Below are 21,814 nucleotides of genomic sequence, written 5' to 3'. Positions count from 1 at the left end.
TTCTCTAGTCCACTTCAGGCCACTTCTGCACACAGTGCTTCATACAGTCGGCCAGCAAAATGTCAGTGACTGGGGCTAATGAGGAAATCTTGCTCACTGGTCTGGATGTGCCACGTCTCCTTGTGACTAATACTAACTTATGCAATGCAACATCAGAGTTGATGGCGTCCCAAAACATTGTGTCATATTTGTAACCTTAGTTACTTGTCTTTCCTGTCTACATCATTCATGCATATTTAATTATCGCACTTGAAAACAATTACCTTTTGTCGGTTGGTTTGTTAGCTAGCAGGATTGAGCACAAACATTTTTATCCTTTCACAAATACTGAGGAAAAAAACGTTCAATTTTAGTGCAAACCCTGGTACACATTGATAGTACTTTGTTTAGACAGGAGTGAAAACTTTCCCTACAATAGAAATTATTTAATCGGTTATAAAGAAAGACTGACATCATTCTTCTTGAACCAGGATGTAGCCTTCCTATGAATAATCTGACTGACAAACACAAGAATAGCCTGCCGCAATGCTTTCATTTTTGTTAGGGAAATAACATTTCTCTTACTGCAATTTGAATCAAAATAGCGCCGTTCTCAGTGATTCAGAATGAGTGGAGCTTGATAATATTTATCACTTCTCTTTATTGTTGTTGTTTTTTGTTTTTTGTTAGCCTGAGAGTTCACAAATGTACAGACAAGACACACAAGCTTCTGATGGTATTTTCTCTTTTTACTATTTAAAACCTAACCCATTTTAGGATTGGGGCGGCTCCATTTTGGCTAAAACAAAAATAAAACATGGCAATTTGTATCAATTTTCTTTCTTTCTTTCTTTTTTTCTTTTTTTTAATTTATTTTTTTAAAGAGATGCACTTCTCTTAAATCACAGTACCTGCCAGGGGATATAAACTGGTAGGGTGCTTTGTGTTTATTCCTAAAAGAACCAGGTAGTATGCTGCTGAATAGGAAAACAACAAAACCAAAAACGCACTTATTCCACAATTTTTTTTTTTTTCCTGTTTGGCACTTGTGCCATGAAGGAAAACACTCCTCACTTTAGAACTGGAAGTGTCGATTTAGACTAAGCCTACAGTCTTACGTTACGTGTTTTGAACCGCTAAGTAGCCCATTAACTTAACAAAGTCACTATAAAGTATAGCGTCTCAAAATGTTTATCACTCACTCACCATGTTTAACTTCTCCTAAAGGTTAGTTTTGCTTTCTGAAATATATATTCAGATGCAAGCATTACTTTCGCCTGGGAAAGAAAGTACATTTGTTTAATGGCTAAAGTCTTATGTCAATCTTCCTGAACCAGGAAGAAGCCTGCTACCAAACAAACAGAAATATGGCGCTCCAGAATGTTTGTCACTTTTATGAAAGAAACGCAATTCTCCTTCCAGTGTTAAAAAAAAAAAAAAAAAAAAAGAAACTTTATTCCTCGTCTTGAAGTCATTTTCTTAAACTAAGACGTACCCTAACTAACAGCTTGATGAATGTCTCAAAGTAAGTTTCCCCATTCTCAAATGAAAAAAAAACAAAAAACAAAAAAATCTAATCTAATCACTTTATCACTATAGCGTTGATGCCAGATCACGTCTTTTTGTGAAATGTATTTTTCCATTGTGTTTATATGAATCGCTCCATTTCTTTTGTAGTCATGGAGGTAAATTAGTGGGATGTCTGAGTTATCTTTACCAACATACTGTACCATATACTGTATATAGTACTTTACACAGACGATCTTCCCACCTTTTTTAGGCAACGCTTCTGAGTCCTGCTTAGAATCATTTAGTTCTGGTGTTACAATTTTTTTTTGCTTTGTTTCGTTTTAACTATTGTATTTGACATCACAGTTTAGTTGTTCAGACTTTCCAGAACTTTGACGGCTCCCGCTGCTTGGTGTCCTTGGTCTTATTCTTCTTCAGGGGCTAAGGAAGAGAAGGAGAGCCAGTCACTCAGAAGATTACGTTTCAAGGCTTTCTTTTTCTTGTTGTAAAAAGAGCAGTTAGAGCATGTAGTTGATGGGGTGTTTGTAAATTGACTCTGAGGGGTATTGATGGTTAATGTGATTACTGTTATGAAGCCATGAGTCAAATTATGCGTTTGTTTAACAAATGTACATTAATACCAAGAATAGTATTGTGCCTTCATTTCTATTCGTCCTTTTGTAGACAAATGCCACATTTTTCAAAGGTAATGTTGAAATATGTAATACATTAGAGTACCATTACAGGGAATCTCAATATTACCATCTTTCAATTCACTTTTGACTTTGTCGTTATATGGTATGAAATGCATAGGAAAAAAACAATAAACGTCTTGTTATTGACATCAACTCACAATAAATTGAACATTTAGTTTCTGTCCCTTTTCCTTTTAACAGTGTTTTATCAAATAAGTTTTGCTTTTTAAAGGCCACCGTACTGTGTATTGCGACCTCTGGAGATAAATAATTATTCTTTTGCAAACTACCCAGGACACAATTTGGAATAAAACTGTACTACTGAATTATCCCATAAAATGGCCTGCTGGTTCTTGTATCAGCTCTTGCAAATTTGCATTCTTAGATTTGTACTGGTAGTATGTAATGCATTATAATTGCGACTTACCAGTGCTGGTAGTGGGCGCAATGAATAAATTTAGTGTGTAAGAATAGGATCTAAATCCACAACTCAGTGAATCCTTGTTAGAAAATAGATTGGTTAAAAGAAAGGCGGAGGGGGACATGCAATCTCCTAAATAACTCCTCCGTAACGATGATTAAAAAGATTTACAGGGAGGTTTGGGACTGTGGTCATAATGTAAATGATTAACTTAAAGTATCAGAATCATAGAAGCCATTACGCTTTCTTTTTTTGCTGTCTTTTTGCTTCTGGCAGACCTGTGAGACACACATACACACACAAATTGGACTGGATCATCATGCTGCACACGAATGTTTCGTTCGAATGTTACTGCTCAACTCAACTCAAGGAACACTTTAAAATAATTGCTGGAAGAGAGGAAAACAGTGACCATATTTACATGTCTAAATGCATTGAGTTGCTGCCATGTGAAATTTGCGTCAATGAGCATTTGGACGAGTATGCCTAATAAGGTGGCCATTGACTGTATATTCATTGCATCATCACCACAGGTGCGACTTACTTTAGGGCGTTTAAAGTCAGCAATTGATTTCTTAATATGCTTAATTTATGAAACACAAATCAGAGCTAACAATAAATAACAGATTCTTCTCTGTTTCAGGATTTACTTCTTATTTCTGTGGCAGTTCTATGTCCGTCATGTACAGGACTGGATTGAATTTATCCACCACTGCCGGAAACTGACTTCTCTCTCCCGTTTACGTCATAATCCCAACATTTCTCTTAAAGGCAACAAAAATATTTACAGAAATGACAGTAGGTAACCCTACTTATAATACAGTGGTATGAAAAAGTATCTGAACCTTTTGGAATTTCTGACGTTTCTGCATAAAATCACCATCAAATGTGATCAGATTATTTTCAAAATCACACAGATGTAAAAACAGTGTCTGCTTTAACTAAAACCACCCAAACATTTATAGGTTTACATATTTTAATGAGGATAGCATGCAAACAGTGACACAAGGGGAAAATCAGTAAGTGAACCCTCTGCCTAAGGAGACTTAGGCCATGTCCACACGTAGCAGGGTTTTTTAAAAACAAGGATTCTGCCCTAATACGTCGGGGAAAAATAATCGCGTCCACACCTGCACGTTTGTGTAGGAAAAAAAAAAAAAAAAAGCTTCCACAGCCAACCACTTTCATTCATTTTTAAGTACATTCAAAACAATAAATTAATTGTCCAAAATACCCATTATTCAATAAGAAGCATAGCAAGTTTGTAAACAACAACAACAACAAAAATGGAAGCAAAAAAGTGCCTATTTAATATACTCCAAATGTAAAAATTGGTCTCATGTGTGACATGAGAACAAAATTTGTCGCAGTCAGTGACATAAATCTTCAGTTATCAGTGTCCACATGATGTAGCCACAAACGCAGAATTCGCAAATCTTCACCTTCCCCGTCGTTTTTAAGAACTCTGGTTTAAATCTTCGTGCGAATGTGAATGATAGGTCAAACCGTAGAAAAATATCTTCTTTTTGCCAAATACCCTGCTACGTGTGGACATGGCCTTAAATTGCAATTGAAACCAATTTTTTTCCAAACAATTGAAGTCAGGTGTGTGCCCAATCACTGATAAGTGGTTTAAAGATGCCCTCCCCATTATAAAAAAACACACCTGATAGGAATTGTCTTGATGAGAAGCATTGTCTGATGTGCATCATGGCTCAGTCAAAAGAGCTATCTGAAGACCTGTGATCAAGGATTGTTGATTTGTATAAACCTGGGAAAGGATACAAAACCATCTCTAAAAATCTGGATGTTCATCAATCGAGAGTCAGAAAAGTTGTCTACAAATGGAGAGAGTTTGGCACTGGTGCTTCTCTCCCAAGAAGTGGCCGTCCACCAAAGCTGACACCAAGAGTTCAACGCAGAATACTCAGAGAGGTAAAAAAGGACCGTAGAGTGTCTGCTAAAGACTTAAAGAAATCATTGGCAAGTCCAATATCTCTGTGACCCCATCAACTTTATTTAAAGCTATGGCCAAGAATAGTGTTCATGGGAGGACTCCACGGAGGAAGCCAATGGTGTCTAAAAAAAAAACATTGTTGCTCATTTAATGTTTGCTAAAAGGCACTTGGACTCTCCACATAAGTTTTGGCAAAATATTTTGTGGACTGATGAAACAAAGTTGAATTGTTTGGGAGTAACACACAATGTCATGTGTGGAGGAAAAATGGAACACCTCACCAACATCAATACCTCATCCCCACCGTGAAGCATGGTGGAGGGAGCATCATGATTTGGGGCTATTTTGCTACTTCAGGGCCTGGACAGCTTGCAATCATTAATGGAAGAATGAATTCAAAAGTTATCCGGATGTTTTGCAGGAAAACCTGAGGCCGTCTGTCAGACAGTTGAAGCTAAAAAGATGATGGATGCTGCAACAAGACAATGATCCAAAACACAGAAGTAAATCAACTTTAGAATGGTTTCAGAAGAACAAAACACACTTTCTGGAGTGGCCAAGTCAAAGTCCAGACTTGAACCCCATTGAGAAGGTGTGGCATGACCTAAAGACAGCGATTAATGCCAGACATCCCAGGAATCTGACTGAACTACAGCAGTATTGTAGAGAAGAATGGGCCAAGATTAGTCCTGATCGATGTGCCAGACTCATCTGCAACTACAGAAAGTGTCAGGTTGAAATTATTGCTGCTAAAGGGGGGGCACAAAATATTAAATGTGATGGTTCACTTACTTATTTTCCCCCTTCTGTAATTGTTTGGATACTATCCTCATTAAAATATGAAAACTTATAAATGTTACAGTGGTTTTAGTTAAAGCAGACAGTTTTTTTCATCTGTGTGATTTTGACAAAAATCAGGTCACATTTGATGGTGATTTTATGCAGAAATGTGAGAAATTCCAAAAGGTTCCGATACTTTTTCATACCACTGTAAATGAAGCTCAGAAGTTGCTGTTGACGGTCATACTCCGCAACTGTGGCCGAGTCTCCAAGCCAACTATGAAGAGTTGTTCAATAAGGTGTCAGATCAGCCCAAAATGTCGAAAATCAGGAGGTTCCAGATGCTGTTAGGCAGGATCTGGCACAAATTAACCCCTGCTCTTATCCAGTCAACCTGGCATAATGACGTAAATTTGAGGCAAGGTACTCACGAGTATTTTCCCATCCTCCTCACGACAGCAATCACCACAGCAATGATGATAATAACAGCCAACAGGGCACCGATCACGATTCCTACGACCTGGCCCGAGCTAAGACCTTCTGCAGGACAGAGGCAAAAACGTTAGGGCAGTGGTTCTCCAGTTTTTTCTTTACACATCCCAGTTGAAAAAGTATAACTGCCTAAATATAGGAATATAAATAAACATACCCCCCGAAGATTCAATTAGAATTTATTAGCCATAGAGAAGGTTGGGAATTTTACTAAATGCTTAACAAACAATTCTTAAAAGATTTACTGCATATTTTTTTTCCACAAGTACTATACGTCAGTCTCATTTATTGATTGCTCACCCTCTGCATTGTCTTCAACAACCACCTCATTGAGCGTGTTGGCCTTGACAGCCTCTGTCCAGTGAGGAATGACCTCAGCCTCTTCAGGGGCCGCCGTGGGGGCGGTTTCCACAGCAGGGGCGTCGGTGATAAGGGGTTTCAGTGCCTCGGTAGCAACTGGCGCGAGGGTTTCTGTCTCGACCACAGGTTCCTCTGCACCGGTCGTCATCTGAGGAGAGGGCATCGCAGTTGTAACGCCCACCACATCTTGTTCAGCTGTCATTGGATGAGTTGATGGCAGTCCTGTGATCACGTCAAGGTCTTTGTTGGGCACTGTGGCATCTAAAGTGACGTCCGCTATGGAGTCAGTCGCTGCAACATCATGGCCAGTCGGCAGGACTGTAGGACCTGGACAGCAACCATAGACTCGTCACACATTTGTTTAGAACGGCTATGTTTGTATGTGCAGATTAAAAAAAAAAAAAAACTATAAAATAAAATTAAAAAATGACAACAATTACCACCACCCAAAGAAGTAACAGAGAAACCAATAGGGATTGTGCATTTTTTTCAATGCAGTTTTTTGTTTTGGGGGGGGGGGCAGACGGCAGTTTTTAATCTTTCTAATGCAGTAGGACCTTTAATACAGATTCACTTGTGAATATATTGTGTACAAATAAAGTAATTGTTTTTCGATGACATTATTTTGCACAATTTGTACAACACTCTTAACGATTCGTCAATGCAGTTTTGGGCTTGCTTCAAGTTAAAATGCTCTTACAATAATTTTGAAACTTTTACAGTTTTTCAACTCAGTGATTTTATTTTTCCTGCACAGAGTCACTGTAGCACACATATTTCACCCTAGGATGAGTACAGTACAGTAATCACATTGTTGTCTGGAGTAATCTTTGCTCTTTTGTAATAGACTGACTAGTGGCTCACTGTTTATATCCAAATTTCCCTTATGTCTGATCATTCCAGACATGGAACGTGAGAGAAGGTGGTCTTCAGAAATTCTTGAGGTCTTCTGCATGTTCCAAGAACAAGAACCAAGCAGGGTGAGGCAGCATTTAGTTATTATGCTCCTCACCTCTGGAACAAGTTACCCGAACGTCTGAAGTATGCTCAAACCGTTAGCTCCTTTAAATCAGGGCTAAAAACGCTTTTGTTTAGCACTGCATATCCATAACTGTCTATATATTTCAATCTACCTGCCTTCTATTCCTCTTGTGCTTATCTCCATTGCTGATTTCAATGATTATTATTAGTAGTAGTTTTTGCTTTATTTCTATTTTTGTTTTATTTTTATTTATTTATTTTTATTCTGTGATTAGATGTGATCATTTGTCTTGGTTTTTACGTTGTGTTGATTTAAATGTGATTTTTATGGTTTTCATGTGATGTAAAGCACTTTGAATTGCCTTGTGTTGAATTGTGCTATATAAATAAATTTGCCTTGCCTTGCCTTGCCTAGTCCATTTTTATTCCATATAGAATTGCCTCTTAGTCTCTATGATGGATTAAAACTATTAAACTCTATCTTCTAACCACACAATTTAATTAGTTGAATTAGCCTTTATGACATTTCATTCTCATCATGCATTTTATGCAGCTCTAGTGAAATATTGCCCTCACAAAGATTTATTCATGCCATTTTACATCCATTCAATGCAGAACGATTTAAGTTAAGCTTTATTTGAATAGATACAACTTTATTTGTTTTTGCCCAATTGACAAGTAAAGTCCTTACAAATTATAGTAGATGAACACCTATGCTGAAGAACAGGACAACACATTGCTGATTGCTTTGAAATACACTTGGTCTCAAGCAAAGCAAATCTCTGTCGGCCTCGCAAATCTTTCGGTAACCTGAGCACTGCCGCTCACTTTGGAGCTGCAGGCCTTACATACCACTCTTCTCCTCTTACTGCCCTCTTAGACAACTTAAACCTTGTGTGTCAATGTACTCATTGTTGGACTAGAGTCGCCATGATGGCTGCCTGCCTCATGTGTTGGCCTGTGTTCCAACAAGCCCGACTCACACCAAAGTGATTCTTCTTAATCGTCGCCACCATTATGTCCCAACAAAGCTTCGACGTCAGTAATAGGGGGGAGTGGTGTTTTGAGGTGGAATAATTGGAAGTGAGCTGCTGTGCCCCTTCAGGAAGTCTGAAAGGCCATTTCCTGCCATGGCCTAAGACCAAAAACCTGCCTCCTGCAGTGAAATAATTCAAATGCAAGACGGAGCAAACCTCAAAACGTGCTATTGAAGATTTAGCTGCCGGGGTATAAAGATGGAAAAACACATGATGTGGCCACTAACATTTCTTGACCCCAATTTGAGAGTTGCTTATTGGCTGCCACTGACAGCAGAATGATCGCTGCCATCTCTTCTAGTTAAAATGGATTGGCTGTATAAGCTGTTAATCGCACTGAAAGATGAACATTCACAGTCAGTTCTCAAAGTTTAAATTAATTATTTATTATTTTTGTCAATGGCAGCCAATGATTTAAATACGATTAAATTTAAAATAATAATAATGAAGTAAAATCTCAGAGTTATTGGGAGCCATAACCAGAGTGTATTTCTGTTTTTATTCATTTCAATTATATACATTTGGTATTCATCAATACTATATTCTGTTGAATTGTATTTATTCATTAAAAAATAAATATTTTATTAATAATTAAATAGATATATCTATTGTGGCTAACATGTCCGCCTCACAGTTTTGATATCTAGGGTTCAATCCCGGCTCCGGCCAGCCTGTGTGGAGTTTGCATGTTCTCCCTGTGTATGCGTGGGTTTTCTACGGGTCCTCTGTTTTCATCCCACATCTCAAAAATCTGCATGGTAGGCTGATTGAACACTCCAGATTGTCCTTAGTTATGAGTGTCTGGGTGACTGGCTGTTTGTCTGCTTGTACCCTGCAATTGGCTGGCTTTAGACAGATTAAGGGTACCTGTTCTACCGCCCATAGTTGGCTGGGATAGGCTCCAGAACCTCCCACGACTCTTGTGAGGATAAGCGGCTTGGAAGATGAATGAATGAACGAATGAATGAATACAATTATAATTGAAATCTGGCATCCACATACAGTATTTGGACATCACTTTCTTTTTTTCCTCAAGTCGACAACAAACAAATGTTAATGTTGTGGTTGACATGAGCAAGAATGTGGCGACCACATACTGGATGTGAATACCATGTGTTTATTGGGTTATGCTTTATCTTATTTATTTTTTTTAATGATAATAAATATAACCTTGCTCTATTAAGTGTTAAAAGAAGATCCATGGGGGTGGATACCAGTATACCCTCAAACGGCATCTGTGTAAAGAAGCAAACTATCAATGGACTTACAAGTTGAAATTTGATGTGACAGTTGTTGTTCATATTGAAAATGAGCTCCCATGGAAACCAAACTGAAGATTTTTCATATCTTTAATCATTTAAAACACATTTGAGTGCAGTGACATCACTGCGTCAAGACACCGCTATCGCCACAAGCCAGCCCCCACACCCAGTGATGTAATAGGGCGCACATCTTTAAGCAATCCCTCTATCCTGTCTTTACAGCTCTGTGCACCCTAACACGCCACATCCTCTGCCTCATTTCCTGTGGCGGGAGCAACCACTGCACAAGATAATGAGTGAGGAGAGTGCTGTAATCTGTGTTTAGTCTCTGCAGTTGGAACGTGCAATTGTAGTTTTGGCGAGGAACTGAGCGCTAGAATGAGAGACAATTTCAGGGAAATCAGTTATAGTTGTAAAAATGATTAGCAGTGGTGACTATGTGTCGGGTAGTAGACGACCAATGGAGATTCTTTATTCTTTGTGATCCTTTTTGTTACATTTGACAGCGCAGTGATTTAAGAGGAAGAATTGGAAAGTAACATTATTTGTTCAGGCACTATTCAGAAAGACAATATTGACAATCTTGGCAAGTTGAATGGTAAATCGAGACGACTTTCACACTTGGATTAACGGTAGAACTAAGTAGCAACTCAACTGACACAGCTTGCAACTAAGTACGGTTTAAGAGAGTTATAGCATATCACCGACATACCATATCATATTGTCCAATTATTACTTGAGATATTAAAAATTAATTCTTGGCTACTTAGTACTTTGTTTATTTTTTTAAAGGAAAAGAAATTGAAGAAGGTAAAATAGCTGTGGATTATTATTCCATTTGGAAGCTAGCTGTCTCTTGTCAGAGATTTAATGATGGCTATGCTTTGGATTGAAAAGAAATCTTCCATTATGAGTTTTGCAGCTGTGTGAAGACATGCATTTTGTGTCTTTCATCAAAGTCTGCGCTATGAAGCCGCCTGAGTTCAACCTGATCATTACCCCTCAATAAACTGACCTCTGTCCCGCCATGTTCAACATCCTCATGACCACAACTGAAGGTTCGGCCCGGACTGCGTCGCATGCAGATGAAGGACGGTACATTGCAGCTGCACCAAAATTACGGACTAGACTCAACTTTCCACTGGAAAGATACTGGCCTGAAATGATTTCCTCTCAATGGAGTGTAAGAAAAAAAATAATTACTTTTAAACTCTCTTACTGCACAGACTCTGAATGAATTGGTTAAAACCAGTCTCCCCTTTTCACTTGGACCAAATCAAGCCTGGGCAAACTGTTGTGCTGGTGAGCTAAATAGGGTTCTTAAAATGGACATATAGGCATGCTTATCTGTAGAAAGTTGGTTAAAAAAAAAAAACTGTGGTATATTAGTAAAATATTTAATGTTACGAAAAAAATATTTCATGCATTTTTTTAAAGACCACCTGGAGGGAGGGCTCAAAAAGCCACTCTCTTTGTTTTTCTTCTTCTTGATGAGAACACTAACTAAAATGACTACCGGTCTATTATTCGTGGATGGACCAGAATGAAGTTTGGTAGATACAGTGAAAAAAAATGAGTATTTGAACACCCTGCTATTTTGCAAGTTCTCTCACTTACAAATCAGGGAGGGGTCTGAAATTTTCATCGTAGATGCATGTCACTGTGAGAGAGCTAATCTAAAGGGAAAAGTCCAGAAATCACAATGCATGATTTTTTAAACAATTTATTTGTGTGAAACAGCTGCAAAAAAGTATTTGAACACCAGTCTATCAGCTAGAATTCTGAGCCTGAAAGCCCTGTTAGTCCGCCTATTAAAGGTCCACCTCCACTCCATGTATTATCTTGAATCAGATGCACTAGTTTGAGGTCAATAGCTGCATAAAGACACCTGTCCACCCTATACAATCAGTAAAACTCAAACCTGTAACATCACCAAAGAGCTGTCCAAACACACCAGAGACAAAACTGTACACCTCCACAAGGCTGGAAAGGGCTACGGAGCAATTGTCAAGCAGCTTGGTGAAAAAAGGTCCACTGTTGGAGCAATCATTAGAAAATGGAAGAAGTTAAACATGACGGTCAATCTCAATCGGAGTGGAGCCCCATGTAAGATATCACCTCGTAGGGTCTCAATGATTCTAAGAAAGGTGAGGAATCAGCCCAGAACTATATGGCAGGAGTTGGTCAATTACCTGAGAAGAGCTGGGAACAAAGTTTCCAAGATTACCGTTGTTAATACACTAAGATGTCGTGGTTTGAAATCATGCATTGCATGGTAATTCCCCTGCTTAAACCAGAACATGTCAACGCCCATATTAAGTTTGCCTATGACCATTCGGATGATGCAGAGGGGTCATGGGAGCAGGTTTTGTGGTCAGATGAGAGGTAAAATTGAACTTCTTGGTCATAATTCCTCTAACTGTGTTTGGAGGAAGAAGAATGCTGAGTACGATCCCAACAACACCATCCCTACTGTGTAGCATGGGGGTGGTAGCATCACGCTTTGGAGGTGCTTTTCTGCACATGGGGCAGGAAGAGTGCACTGTCTTACAGAGAGGATGACTGGGGCCCTGTATTGTGAGATTTGGGGGTCAGTCAGAGCATTGAAGCTGGGTCTTCCAAGATGACAATGGACCAAAGCACACAGCCGGGCAAACCAAGGAGTGGCTCCGTAAGAAGCATATCAAGGTTCTAGCATGTCCTAGCCAGTCTCCAGACCTAAACCCAACAGAAAACCTTTGGAGGGAGCTCAAACTCAGCGAGTGGGCCAAGGTCCCTCCTGAGGTGTGAGCAAACCTGGTGAAAAACTACAGGAAATGTTTGATTTCTGTAATTGCAAACAAAGGCTACTGTACCAAATATTACCATTTGTTTTCTCAGGTGCTCAAATACCTATTTGCAGCTGTAGCTCAAATATCGTTAAATAGTCATATATTGTGATTTCTAGATTTTTCTTTTTAGATTATCTCTCTCACAGTGGGCATTCATCTGCGATGAAAATGTCAGACCCCTCCATGAATTCACTGTATATTCTAGGGATGTATACATACTGTATGTATACGTACGTGGCCTATTTTTGAATGTTTGTATGCCATGGCACTTTGGATTTTTTTTTTTCAATTTGATCCTATTTTGTGGGCAACTGAGCTGTAAAAAAAAATAATAACAAGCATGTGTGTGCTACTACGCGCTGAAGGCTGCCGTCTTCTGGCTAACTCCTGACCTACATGCAACAATAATTCCACGCGGCCCTTCATGGGCTTCAATTACATAGTGTAATACAAAAGTTTAGGCTCCTGGGTATGCCCTGACAAGGAATGCAGCTATTTCTAGACATGTGCCATCCGGCGACTGTGGCCATTAGCTAGAGGCGGAATAAATAGAAGAAAACATTTGTTCCCATTGAAAAGAAAGGCGTGGTTCAAACGGAGCCTCAAACTCTTTGGCATGTCTGTAAGCAATGATAAAATGGGTTTACGCTATGTGTAATCAGCCAGCCCACTAACAATCGCTTCATTATGTGCTCAGTTCCCACAATTAGCTCTGAGTACTATTTCCTCTCTACAGTGCTGGCTACGGTGGATGCCCAATCTCGCTATGATCAATGGTGCATACATCCCTTCTGCTCTCTATGCCTTGTAATCCTGTAATGTTGGCACTCTTCCCCTGAAACGCCCCTGAGGAGCAAATGAAGCTTTTTAGGAAGTAAAGAAATGGATGGTAAGCCCTGTTTTACCTCAATAGATTCTTCTCACCTGGCATCAGCAATGGTAAAAAGACAGCAATTGACATGTGAAGTTATTGCAGTCAAGTTTACAAAAAAAGCAAGTATCACTAAGATAGTATAACAGCATCCATTCTTAAAATATGAGTTGTTTGTAATACTGTAGATGATTCTTATGCGTCAAACACTTTCGGCATATTTGGCGACAGGCTAGCAAATGAGCGAATGAAGCTTCATAAACTACCAAAATGTGGTAGTAGATTGCACACGAGTATCTTCCTTTAAGGGTTGCTGTCTCCCATGACCCCGAAATAGAGAATCGAGATATATGATACTGCCTAGCATTTACAGCATTCAGTATAATGGTGAGTTGGACACCAAGGCAGATAGGTAGATAGTTGCATTATGCCATTTGAGACATGAGACAAAGGAGTATGACAGGCTCCATCCAGTACAATCAGCTGTCACTGAGGCCCCTGCTCAGGGTTTACATGTGCTGTCCGGGAGGTGTGAGGGAGTGTGTCTAACCCAGTTAGGAATGTTTTTAGGGTGCTGGTCAAGTTAGACTCCCAGCCTATCTCAGCTTACCCCCACATACTCCCCTCTCAAAACAGTAGGTGTTAGCATTACAAAGTAGTAACATGCACCACGCCACTGATTAAGGCAGACGAGTGGAATATCTCAACCTTGGTGTTATCACAATTAGGAGACATCCCATCTGGAGTCTACCATCTGCAATGTGTAGCAGACACAGCAGTCTTTTCATCATGTGACTACCATCTAAAAACAGGTTCTAGTACCCATGGACATGAATCGTACATGGAGCTTCCACTCCATCTGAAAGATCTACTCATTAAAACAGAGCAACATTAGTGATTATTGGGGCTTCTGGCTCATCACCCTTGTTCTAGTGTTTGATGAAGTTCTTCTTCACCAAAGTCATTTAAGCCTACACACAATTTGCTTGGAGCACCAGCTGTGTTGGGCAAGTAACGCAATTAACCTTACACGCATGTATCTGGAATGCGGGAGGAAGTAAGAGTACCCAGAGAAAAGCAACACATGCCCAGAGACAACGAGAAAATTCCACTCAGAAAGACCAAAGCAGAGGTCTAAACCCTGAACCTTCAATCTTTTTGACAAACGTGTTACCCATTCGGCCTACTGTGTAACCTGTCATTTGGAAGCCATTTGTTACATTCCAAAATGACTGTCTCTAAATTGAAATTCATTACGTGACTTCTTAGTTATTTTATCATGCTAGTGGCATTCAAACAACATAATGCCAAAACAGCATCTTGCAAATGAAACAGATTTGTCTTTCTTAGCTTTTTTTTTTTTTTTTTTTTTTTACTACAAAACTGACACCAAAAGATATAGTCTATATAACAGAGAGAAATACCAATAGATAACAATTATGGCGACAACTGGAGCATAACAAGACTTGAAAATTGTTTGAGTCAAGCCGAAGAAAAAAAAAAGATGTTTGTCTTCATTCTTGATTGCTACACTCTTGGAGTGCTCTCAAACAAGACACTACACCCCCCGAAGCCCATGCAAACACGTGGCAGAGAGAGCATGCAAAAAAAAAAAAAAAAAATTAAAAACTCAATCTTAGAACTTTGACTCAGTGTTAACCACTTGTTCACCATGCCACTTCTGAGCTTCAATTACAGTGGTATGAAAATGTATCTGAACCTTTTGGAATTTCTCACATTTCTGCATAAAATCACCAAATCATCCAATGTGATCTGATCTTTGCCAAAATCACACAGATGTAAAAACAGTGTCTGCTTGAACTAAAACCAGCCAAACATTTATAGGTTTACATATTTTAATGAGGATAACATGCAAACAATGACAGGAAGGGGAAAATAAGTAAGTGAACCCTCTTCTTAAGGAGACTTAAAGAGCAACTGAAACCAGATTTTAGCAAATAATTTAAGTCAGGTGTGTGCCCAACCACTGATAATTGGTTTAAAGCTGCCCTGCCCACTTTAAAACACACAACTGGCAAGAATTCTCTTGATGAGAAGCATTGTCTGATGTGCATCAGGGCTCGGTCAAAAGAGCTGTCTGAAGACCTGCGATCAAGGATCGTTGATTTGTATAAAGCCGGGAAAGGATACAAAACCATCTCTAAAAGTCTGGATGTTCATCAATCGACAGTCAGAAATGTTGTCTACAAATGGAGAGAGCTTGGCACTGTTGCTTCTCTCCCAAGGAGTGGCCGCCCTCCAGAGATGACACTAATAGTTCAGCGCATAATACTCAGAGAGGTAAAAAAGGACCGTAGAGTGTCTGCTAAAGACTTACAGAAATCACTGGCACAGTCCAATATCTCTGTGCGCATATCAACTATATGTTAAACTATGGCCAAGAATGGTGTTCATGGGACGACTCCACGGGGGTAGCCACTGCTGTCTAAAAAAAAACATTGTTGCTCATTTAATGTTTGCTAAAAGGCACTTGGACACTCCACAGAAGTTTTGGCAAAATATTTTGTGGACTAATGAAACCAAAGTCGAATTGTTTGGGAGTAACACACAACTTCATGTGTGGAGGAAAATGGGAGCAACTCACCAACATCAACACCACCGTGAAGCATAGTGGAGGGAGCATCATAATTTGGGGCTGTTTTGCTGCCTCAGGGTCTGGACAACTTGCAATCAATATGGAAGAATGAACTCAAAAGTTTATCTGGATATTTTGCAGGAAACCTTGAGACCGTCTGTCAGACAGTTGAAGCTAAAAAGAGGATGGATGCTGCAACAAGACAATGATCCAAAACACAGAAGTTTTCAGAAGAACAAAATACACGTTCTGCAGTGGCCAAGTCAAAGTTCAGACTTGAACCCTAAGGACAGCGATTCATGCCAGACATCCCAGGAATCTGACTGAACTACAGCAGTTTTGTAGAGAAGAATGGGCCAAGATTAGTCCTGATCGATGTGCCTGACTGATCTGCAGCTACAGGAAGCATATGGTTGAAATTATTAGGGGGGGAGGTCACAAAATATTAAATGTGATGGTTTTCTTACTTATTTATCCCCTTTCTGTCATTGTTTGCATACTATCCTCATTAAAATATGAAAACCTTTAAATGTTGGCATGGTTTTAGTTAAAGCCGACACTGTTATTTCATCTGTGTGATTTTAACAAAGATCAGATCTCATTTGATGGTGATTTTATGCAGAAATGTCAGAAATTCCAAAAGGTTCAGATACTTTTTCATGAGACTGTTCTTTGGAATTTCACAGGACATTCATTTCAAGAGAATATTTAATATTTACAATCAGACAATTGAAGTGACATTTACTTTCTTATGTTATATACAAAGATTATATGTACTATAGACAGCTTTTATAGCATTGTTAAAATATAAGAATAATATTCTATTGTGTCCACTGGTGCAAATTTCTGACCCCAACCTAAAATGGTGCCCACCATAACCCTTGTTGTTACATGTAATAACTATTAAGTAACAGTTGGTACAAATTTGGAAGCACACAATTCTCCCCTATTTGCTGAGCATAGTACTGTATACCCACCCACCCACCTAATTGGGTAACATGTTCCTGACTCAGCCAACCCCCCCCCCCCTTTTTTTTTTCTTTTTCTTTTTTTTTTTTTGTCTTGCTTCGTGCCTCACCCTGCAGCACACGCACAGGACGTGCCAGACACATGAGACATACAGCTGTGGTCAGTCGTGTAAATCTAGTCAATTCTCCTTGTTTGGTCTTAAAAACTGGTAGGCTGAGCCTTTTCAGTATGTTTTGAAGTCAAGTGGTGTATATTCATACTCAGTACCCCCGCAGTCAATTCTCAATCAAAGTAAATAAAACCCCAATTATACGATTATCGTCTGATGCGGTGAATTCGGTTTTCATTTTACTTTACCTATCTGCTTGGGCAACAGATTCTTTTCATTTAGAAATCCAGCTTGCAAATCCTAATGATTCTTATGTGAAACAGAACAATCAGTCGCAATTAGTTTTTTTTTTTTTTTTTGTCTTCGCATAAACACACCTCTCAAGAAATCTCACCTCTTGTTGTTTGTGTGCACTGTAATGCCCACAACATGTGTCTAAGCCCTAACAGGATATTAGTAATTGGTGTTGAAGAATTATTTGGAGGTAATGCATCTCCACTGAGAAACTCAAGTGTCGGGAAGGAGCTAAATTTAACCGGTTTAGGGTTGCCAAAGAGTCTTTAATGAATGTGTATGTTTTTGCTATGCTGAGTGGCTAGTATAAAGCTAACGCTAACAATCCAGTGGAGGGATCATTATTATTTGACAATGACAATTTTTTATATTGAGCGTGTTTTCAAGGTGTAGTTGTCAGATGAATTAGAAATGATACAACTCTATATTTGGATTAGAGTTAATGATGTATTTATGGTTTCACTATTAATATAGGCAATTATGAAGATTTTTAAGAAGTGTGTTCAAATAGTGTGCAGAGGAGGGGCTAGCAAACAGGCAAGTCAGGCAGTTGCTTGGGGCCCCGGATAATAAAGGGCCCTTCGAGGGCTGCCAGAAGCATCAAGAATTGGCCATTTGAACTGACACCGCAGTAACAAACTCCCCCTTGTGGGGCTCCAGCCCATCTGCCATAGCAACCTGCACTTGATGCTGTCATTAGACACCACGTATTTCGGGAAAAGTGGAACTCAAGTAATTTAATTATACTATTACCGGTACATGGTTTTCTATTAAAATGTTTTATATATACATTGTCTTACAACTTTCGTTTCCTTTTGATGTGGCCTTATATATATGTAAATGATATATTTATTTAATTATTTATTATGCCTTTATGTACGCAAAAAAAACCCAACATTTTTTTTGCGATATGTACCCCTTGCAAGGCCACTGATGGTGTAGGCTCAGTGCGCGTTTTATTTGATCCTTGTCTTTGAAAACAGTGAATAAATTAAAAAAGCTTATTCTACCATTAAATAGGACGTTATAAATGATCACCAAAACCCTTAAATGAAAATGAATTTTCCAACCGTAACAAGAATAGGTGCGTAAACCAATGACACGTCCTAAGGTCTGATACTTCAGTCATGATGCTAAATCAGCAACTTGTGTTCTCTCAGTAAAAGGATTCTAAGTGTGACTGTTTTTTCCCGTATGCAGCTTCTGTGCCAGCTTCATATTTGGAGTATGAGCGTCACATTTGAGTCATTTCTAAAAGCGGGTTGATGGCCACTGGGGCCGCTGACCTCTCCCTTCGGCAGCCAGATGTGACGGCAAAGTTATTAGCCCGCTAAGGCAGACAAAACTCATTAGGAAGGAGACTGGAGAAAGGTGGTGGGAGCCAAACGTTGGTGAGCTTTTATTGGATACACAGGCCATCTAAATTAAGTGCAGATTAGCTGATTTCTTTTTTCCCCATTCTCTCTTTAATAATAAAGATAATAAAGCAAAGAAATAAAACATGCATTGTAACTGCAAATATTAAGATGCCATCCAGTGTGTACAGAAAGGCCCAAGGAATAGTCAGAGATCAAAAGTGGGTGGGGTGCCAACTAGGAAGCCTTCATGGACCATATGCACTCCCTCCACACCCATACATACTGTATGCCTATACTGTATATGACCCTCTATTAATAGAGGGGGCTCCAATAAGTGAGGCTGTAGAGCTCTTCCCGCCTGTCTTTGTCTCTCTCTTTACCTGCGCTCTCTTAGGGTAAAAGGCGGGGTTCATACAGGACTGGTCGCCAGTCAATCACATGGCACACAGACAAGGAATCATTCACACTCACATTTACACTTAGGGACAATTTAGTTTTCAACCAACCACAACCAAAGGAGAATATTAAAACTAGGTGGCTTAAAACTCGAACCTAGGACCTCTTGACTGTGAGGCAGAAGTGTTAATCATTATAACACAGTGCTGTCTGCATTTAGAAATGACCTTGAATTGCAAAACAATGAAGTCTTTTGTCACTGGTTGATAATCCATGCATAAGGCGCAACAATCTTCAACTTTGAGAAGGGGTTTACTATTTGGCAATTATGGCTTTATTTACTCAGCTAAGCGGAAACTAATAAAACTCAACAAAAATGATTGTTTCTGTCAATGAGCTCACAAAATTACATGTTAAGAAACACTAGTATCCTTTTTGAAGCAGCTTATACTGTAAGGGAAACCCTATTGTGAAGTGATACCAAACATGACTGGCAAAATGAAGGATTCAAGCAGACAAAGGGGCAGCGTGGGCACATGGAGGCAGCAAGTGAGTGAACACGGCGTGCTCACAGCACGATGGCGATACAACTTTTTTGGAGAAAGAGAGGAGACAAATTTACTCACTCGCATGTGTGAAGGCACAGAAGGCCAACAAGATCAGCAGCTGAACATTCATGGTGGTCAGTTTGGTTCCTTGGTTTAATGATGAGGGCACGATAAATTGATGTCCACACAGTGCCAAACACACACAGCGCTTTCCAAGAGGGACCCTCCCCCTCCAGAAAAAAGTAATGAAATGTAAAGGACTGAGATCCAGATGGAAGCCCTTGAAGTTGGAATAAGAGAGGTGCAGTGTGGAAGTGAAGGAGTGTGAGGAGAGAGTCTGGTCCACAGCAGACAGAGAGCGAAAAAGAGGCAGACTGTGAGCTATGAATGGAGGAGGGGTGTGGGCACTGGATGTGAACTGGGTGGGTTTTTGTCAGGGGGCAGGTTTGTGTCAGGAGGAGGCAGACCGTTAAGAGCTGATTCCAGTCCTGCAAAATAAGCACACACACAAACGTGGAAACATGCACATTTAAAAACTTTTTTTGGGGGGGGGTGTTTCTGAATGAATGCGAGGGGGGAAAAATGTGGGAGTTAAATATATTAAAGCATAGATATGCATAAAGCGAAAGCCTACCTGTTAATATTATTTTTCCTTTTGATTTCTGTAACACTCTAAGAGATCACAGGAAGGCGCCAATGCCTTGACGAAATAGGAAAATTGTAATTGGTGTCAAGATGTTCAGTATGTTGATTTTTTTTTTTTTTTTTATGTCACGAAAGAGCTATGTTGAGCCTGCGGTGTTTGCGAAAAAATATTGCGTTTTTATGCATGCAGGCGTAAATAAAGCTCCTCTGCTATTTGCGGGGTATAAGAACCAAGTCAAAATACAACAACTAAGGCTAGGTTCAGACCACTGGTCTTAATGCACAAATCTAATTTTTTCGTGTTTTTCTGACTCGAGTCAGGCATTAACTTGACAGTGTGAACATGACAAGTCGCATAGAAGTGGACCATTTCAAATCCGATTTGGGTCACTTTCGTATGTGGTTTAAAAATTCAAATTCAAATTAAATCTGATCCCTGCCAGATTTTTCCAGAATGTGGCGGCGGTCCGAACTGTAAACTCCCACAAATCGGAATTCATGCAGGAATTATTTCGGCAAAGAGCGAGAGTGGCACGCAAGACGGCAGCGATGTAGTTGTTCATTAGTGTTAGCGCCTAGCTTGAACTCATGAAAACAAAAATAATCCTAGGTTTCTGTTCAGCACTGTAGCAAGGCTGACAAACAGTCACAGCTCAATAGAACCTTATATCCCAACCACCCTTAGCTGTGATGACTTCCTAAAAATTTTTAACAATAAAATCACAACTATTAGAAATAAAATAAATGAATCACTTCCAGTTATTAGGTCTGATAAAGTGCAGACAAAGAATTCAGAATCTCCCATAAACCCCTCTAAAATATTAAATAACTTTACCACTGTAGACCAAATCGATGTAATTTCAATTATAATGTCCTCCAAACCATCAATGTGCCTCCTAGACCCAATCCCAACCAAAGTTTTTAAAGAGACCCTGCCTCTAACTATTGACTTTATCTTAAATATAATAAGTACCTCATTAGTTACTGGCTACGTGCCACAGTCCTTTAAATATGCAGTTATTAAACCGCTCTTGAAAAAACCTACTCTTGTTCCTGATATTTTGGCCAATTATAGACCTATTTCTAACTTACCATTTCTCTCCAAAGTCCTTGAAAGAGTGGTAATTAAACAGCTCTGTCAGCACCTACAGGACAATAGTTTATTTGAACATTTCCAGTCTGGCTTTCGAGCTCATCATAGCACTGAAACTGCATTAGTTAAAGTAACTAATGACTTGTTATTTGCCGCTGACGTTGGATTAGTCTCGATCCTGGTTCTGTTGGACCTGAGTGCAGCCTTTGACACAATCGACCATAATATCTTATTGCAGAGACTAGAATGTGACATAGGCATTAGAGGAGCAGCCCTCTGCTGGTTTAAATCATATTTATCTAATAGGTACCAGTTTGTCAATGTAAACCAGCAATCATCATCGTACTTTAGAGTTAGTTATGGTGTGCCACAAGGATCGGTCCTCGGGCCCATCTTGTTTACGCTGTATATGCTTCCTCTAGGTAATATCATCAGAAAACATAGCATTAACTTTCATTGTTACGCTGACGACACACAACTGTATTTATCAATTAAACCTGAGCAGGTCAGGCAAGTGGAAAAACTAAGCACCTGCGTCCGAGATATAAATACCTGGATGAGCACTAACTATCTTCGACTTAATCCTGAAAAGACAGAAGTCCTTATAATAGGCCCGAAAAGTGTGAGAGAC

General features: G+C 39.4%; 1 protein-coding gene across 1 annotated transcript; it reads right to left on the bottom strand.

The window, feature by feature from the left end:
* Nucleotides 1–1,403: 1,403 nt before the first annotated feature.
* Nucleotides 1,404–19,840, bottom strand: si:ch211-156j16.1 (uncharacterized protein LOC564557 homolog). The gene is made up of 5 exons (XM_057828844.1): nucleotides 19,524–19,840; nucleotides 6,134–6,520; nucleotides 5,773–5,881; nucleotides 2,846–2,882; nucleotides 1,404–1,929 (listed from the first exon to the last, which is right to left on the bottom strand). Exons 1-5 carry the CDS (start codon nucleotides 19,573–19,575, stop codon nucleotides 1,864–1,866), a joined length of 651 nt encoding a protein of 216 aa, XP_057684827.1. The 5' UTR covers nucleotides 19,576–19,840; the 3' UTR covers nucleotides 1,404–1,863.
* Between the last annotated feature and the right edge of the window lie 1,974 nt (nucleotides 19,841–21,814).

The sequence above is a fragment of the Corythoichthys intestinalis genome, chromosome 2 (assembly GCF_030265065.1).
Source record: "Corythoichthys intestinalis isolate RoL2023-P3 chromosome 2, ASM3026506v1, whole genome shotgun sequence".
In the NCBI taxonomy this organism is placed as follows: Eukaryota; Metazoa; Chordata; class Actinopteri; order Syngnathiformes; family Syngnathidae; genus Corythoichthys; species Corythoichthys intestinalis.
Note: the sequence above shows the minus strand (reverse complement) of the source record. Positions and strands in the feature narration are given on the sequence as shown.

What these genes read in the sequence shown, in the direction of transcription:
- si:ch211-156j16.1 (XM_057828844.1), bottom strand. Translation starts at nt 19,575, where the DNA reads ATGAATGTTCAGCTGCTGATCTTGTTGGCCTTCTGTGCCTTCACACAT. An exon ending in TGTTGAAGACAATGCAGAGG is followed by an intron (nt 5,882 to 6,133) that starts GTGAGCAATCAA and finishes TCTGTCCTGCAG; the next exon opens with AAGGTCTTAGCTCGGGCCAG. An exon ending in AGGAGGATGGGAAAATACTC is followed by an intron (nt 2,883 to 5,772) that starts GTGAGTACCTTG and finishes TGTGTCTCACAG; the next exon opens with GTCTGCCAGAAGCAAAAAGA.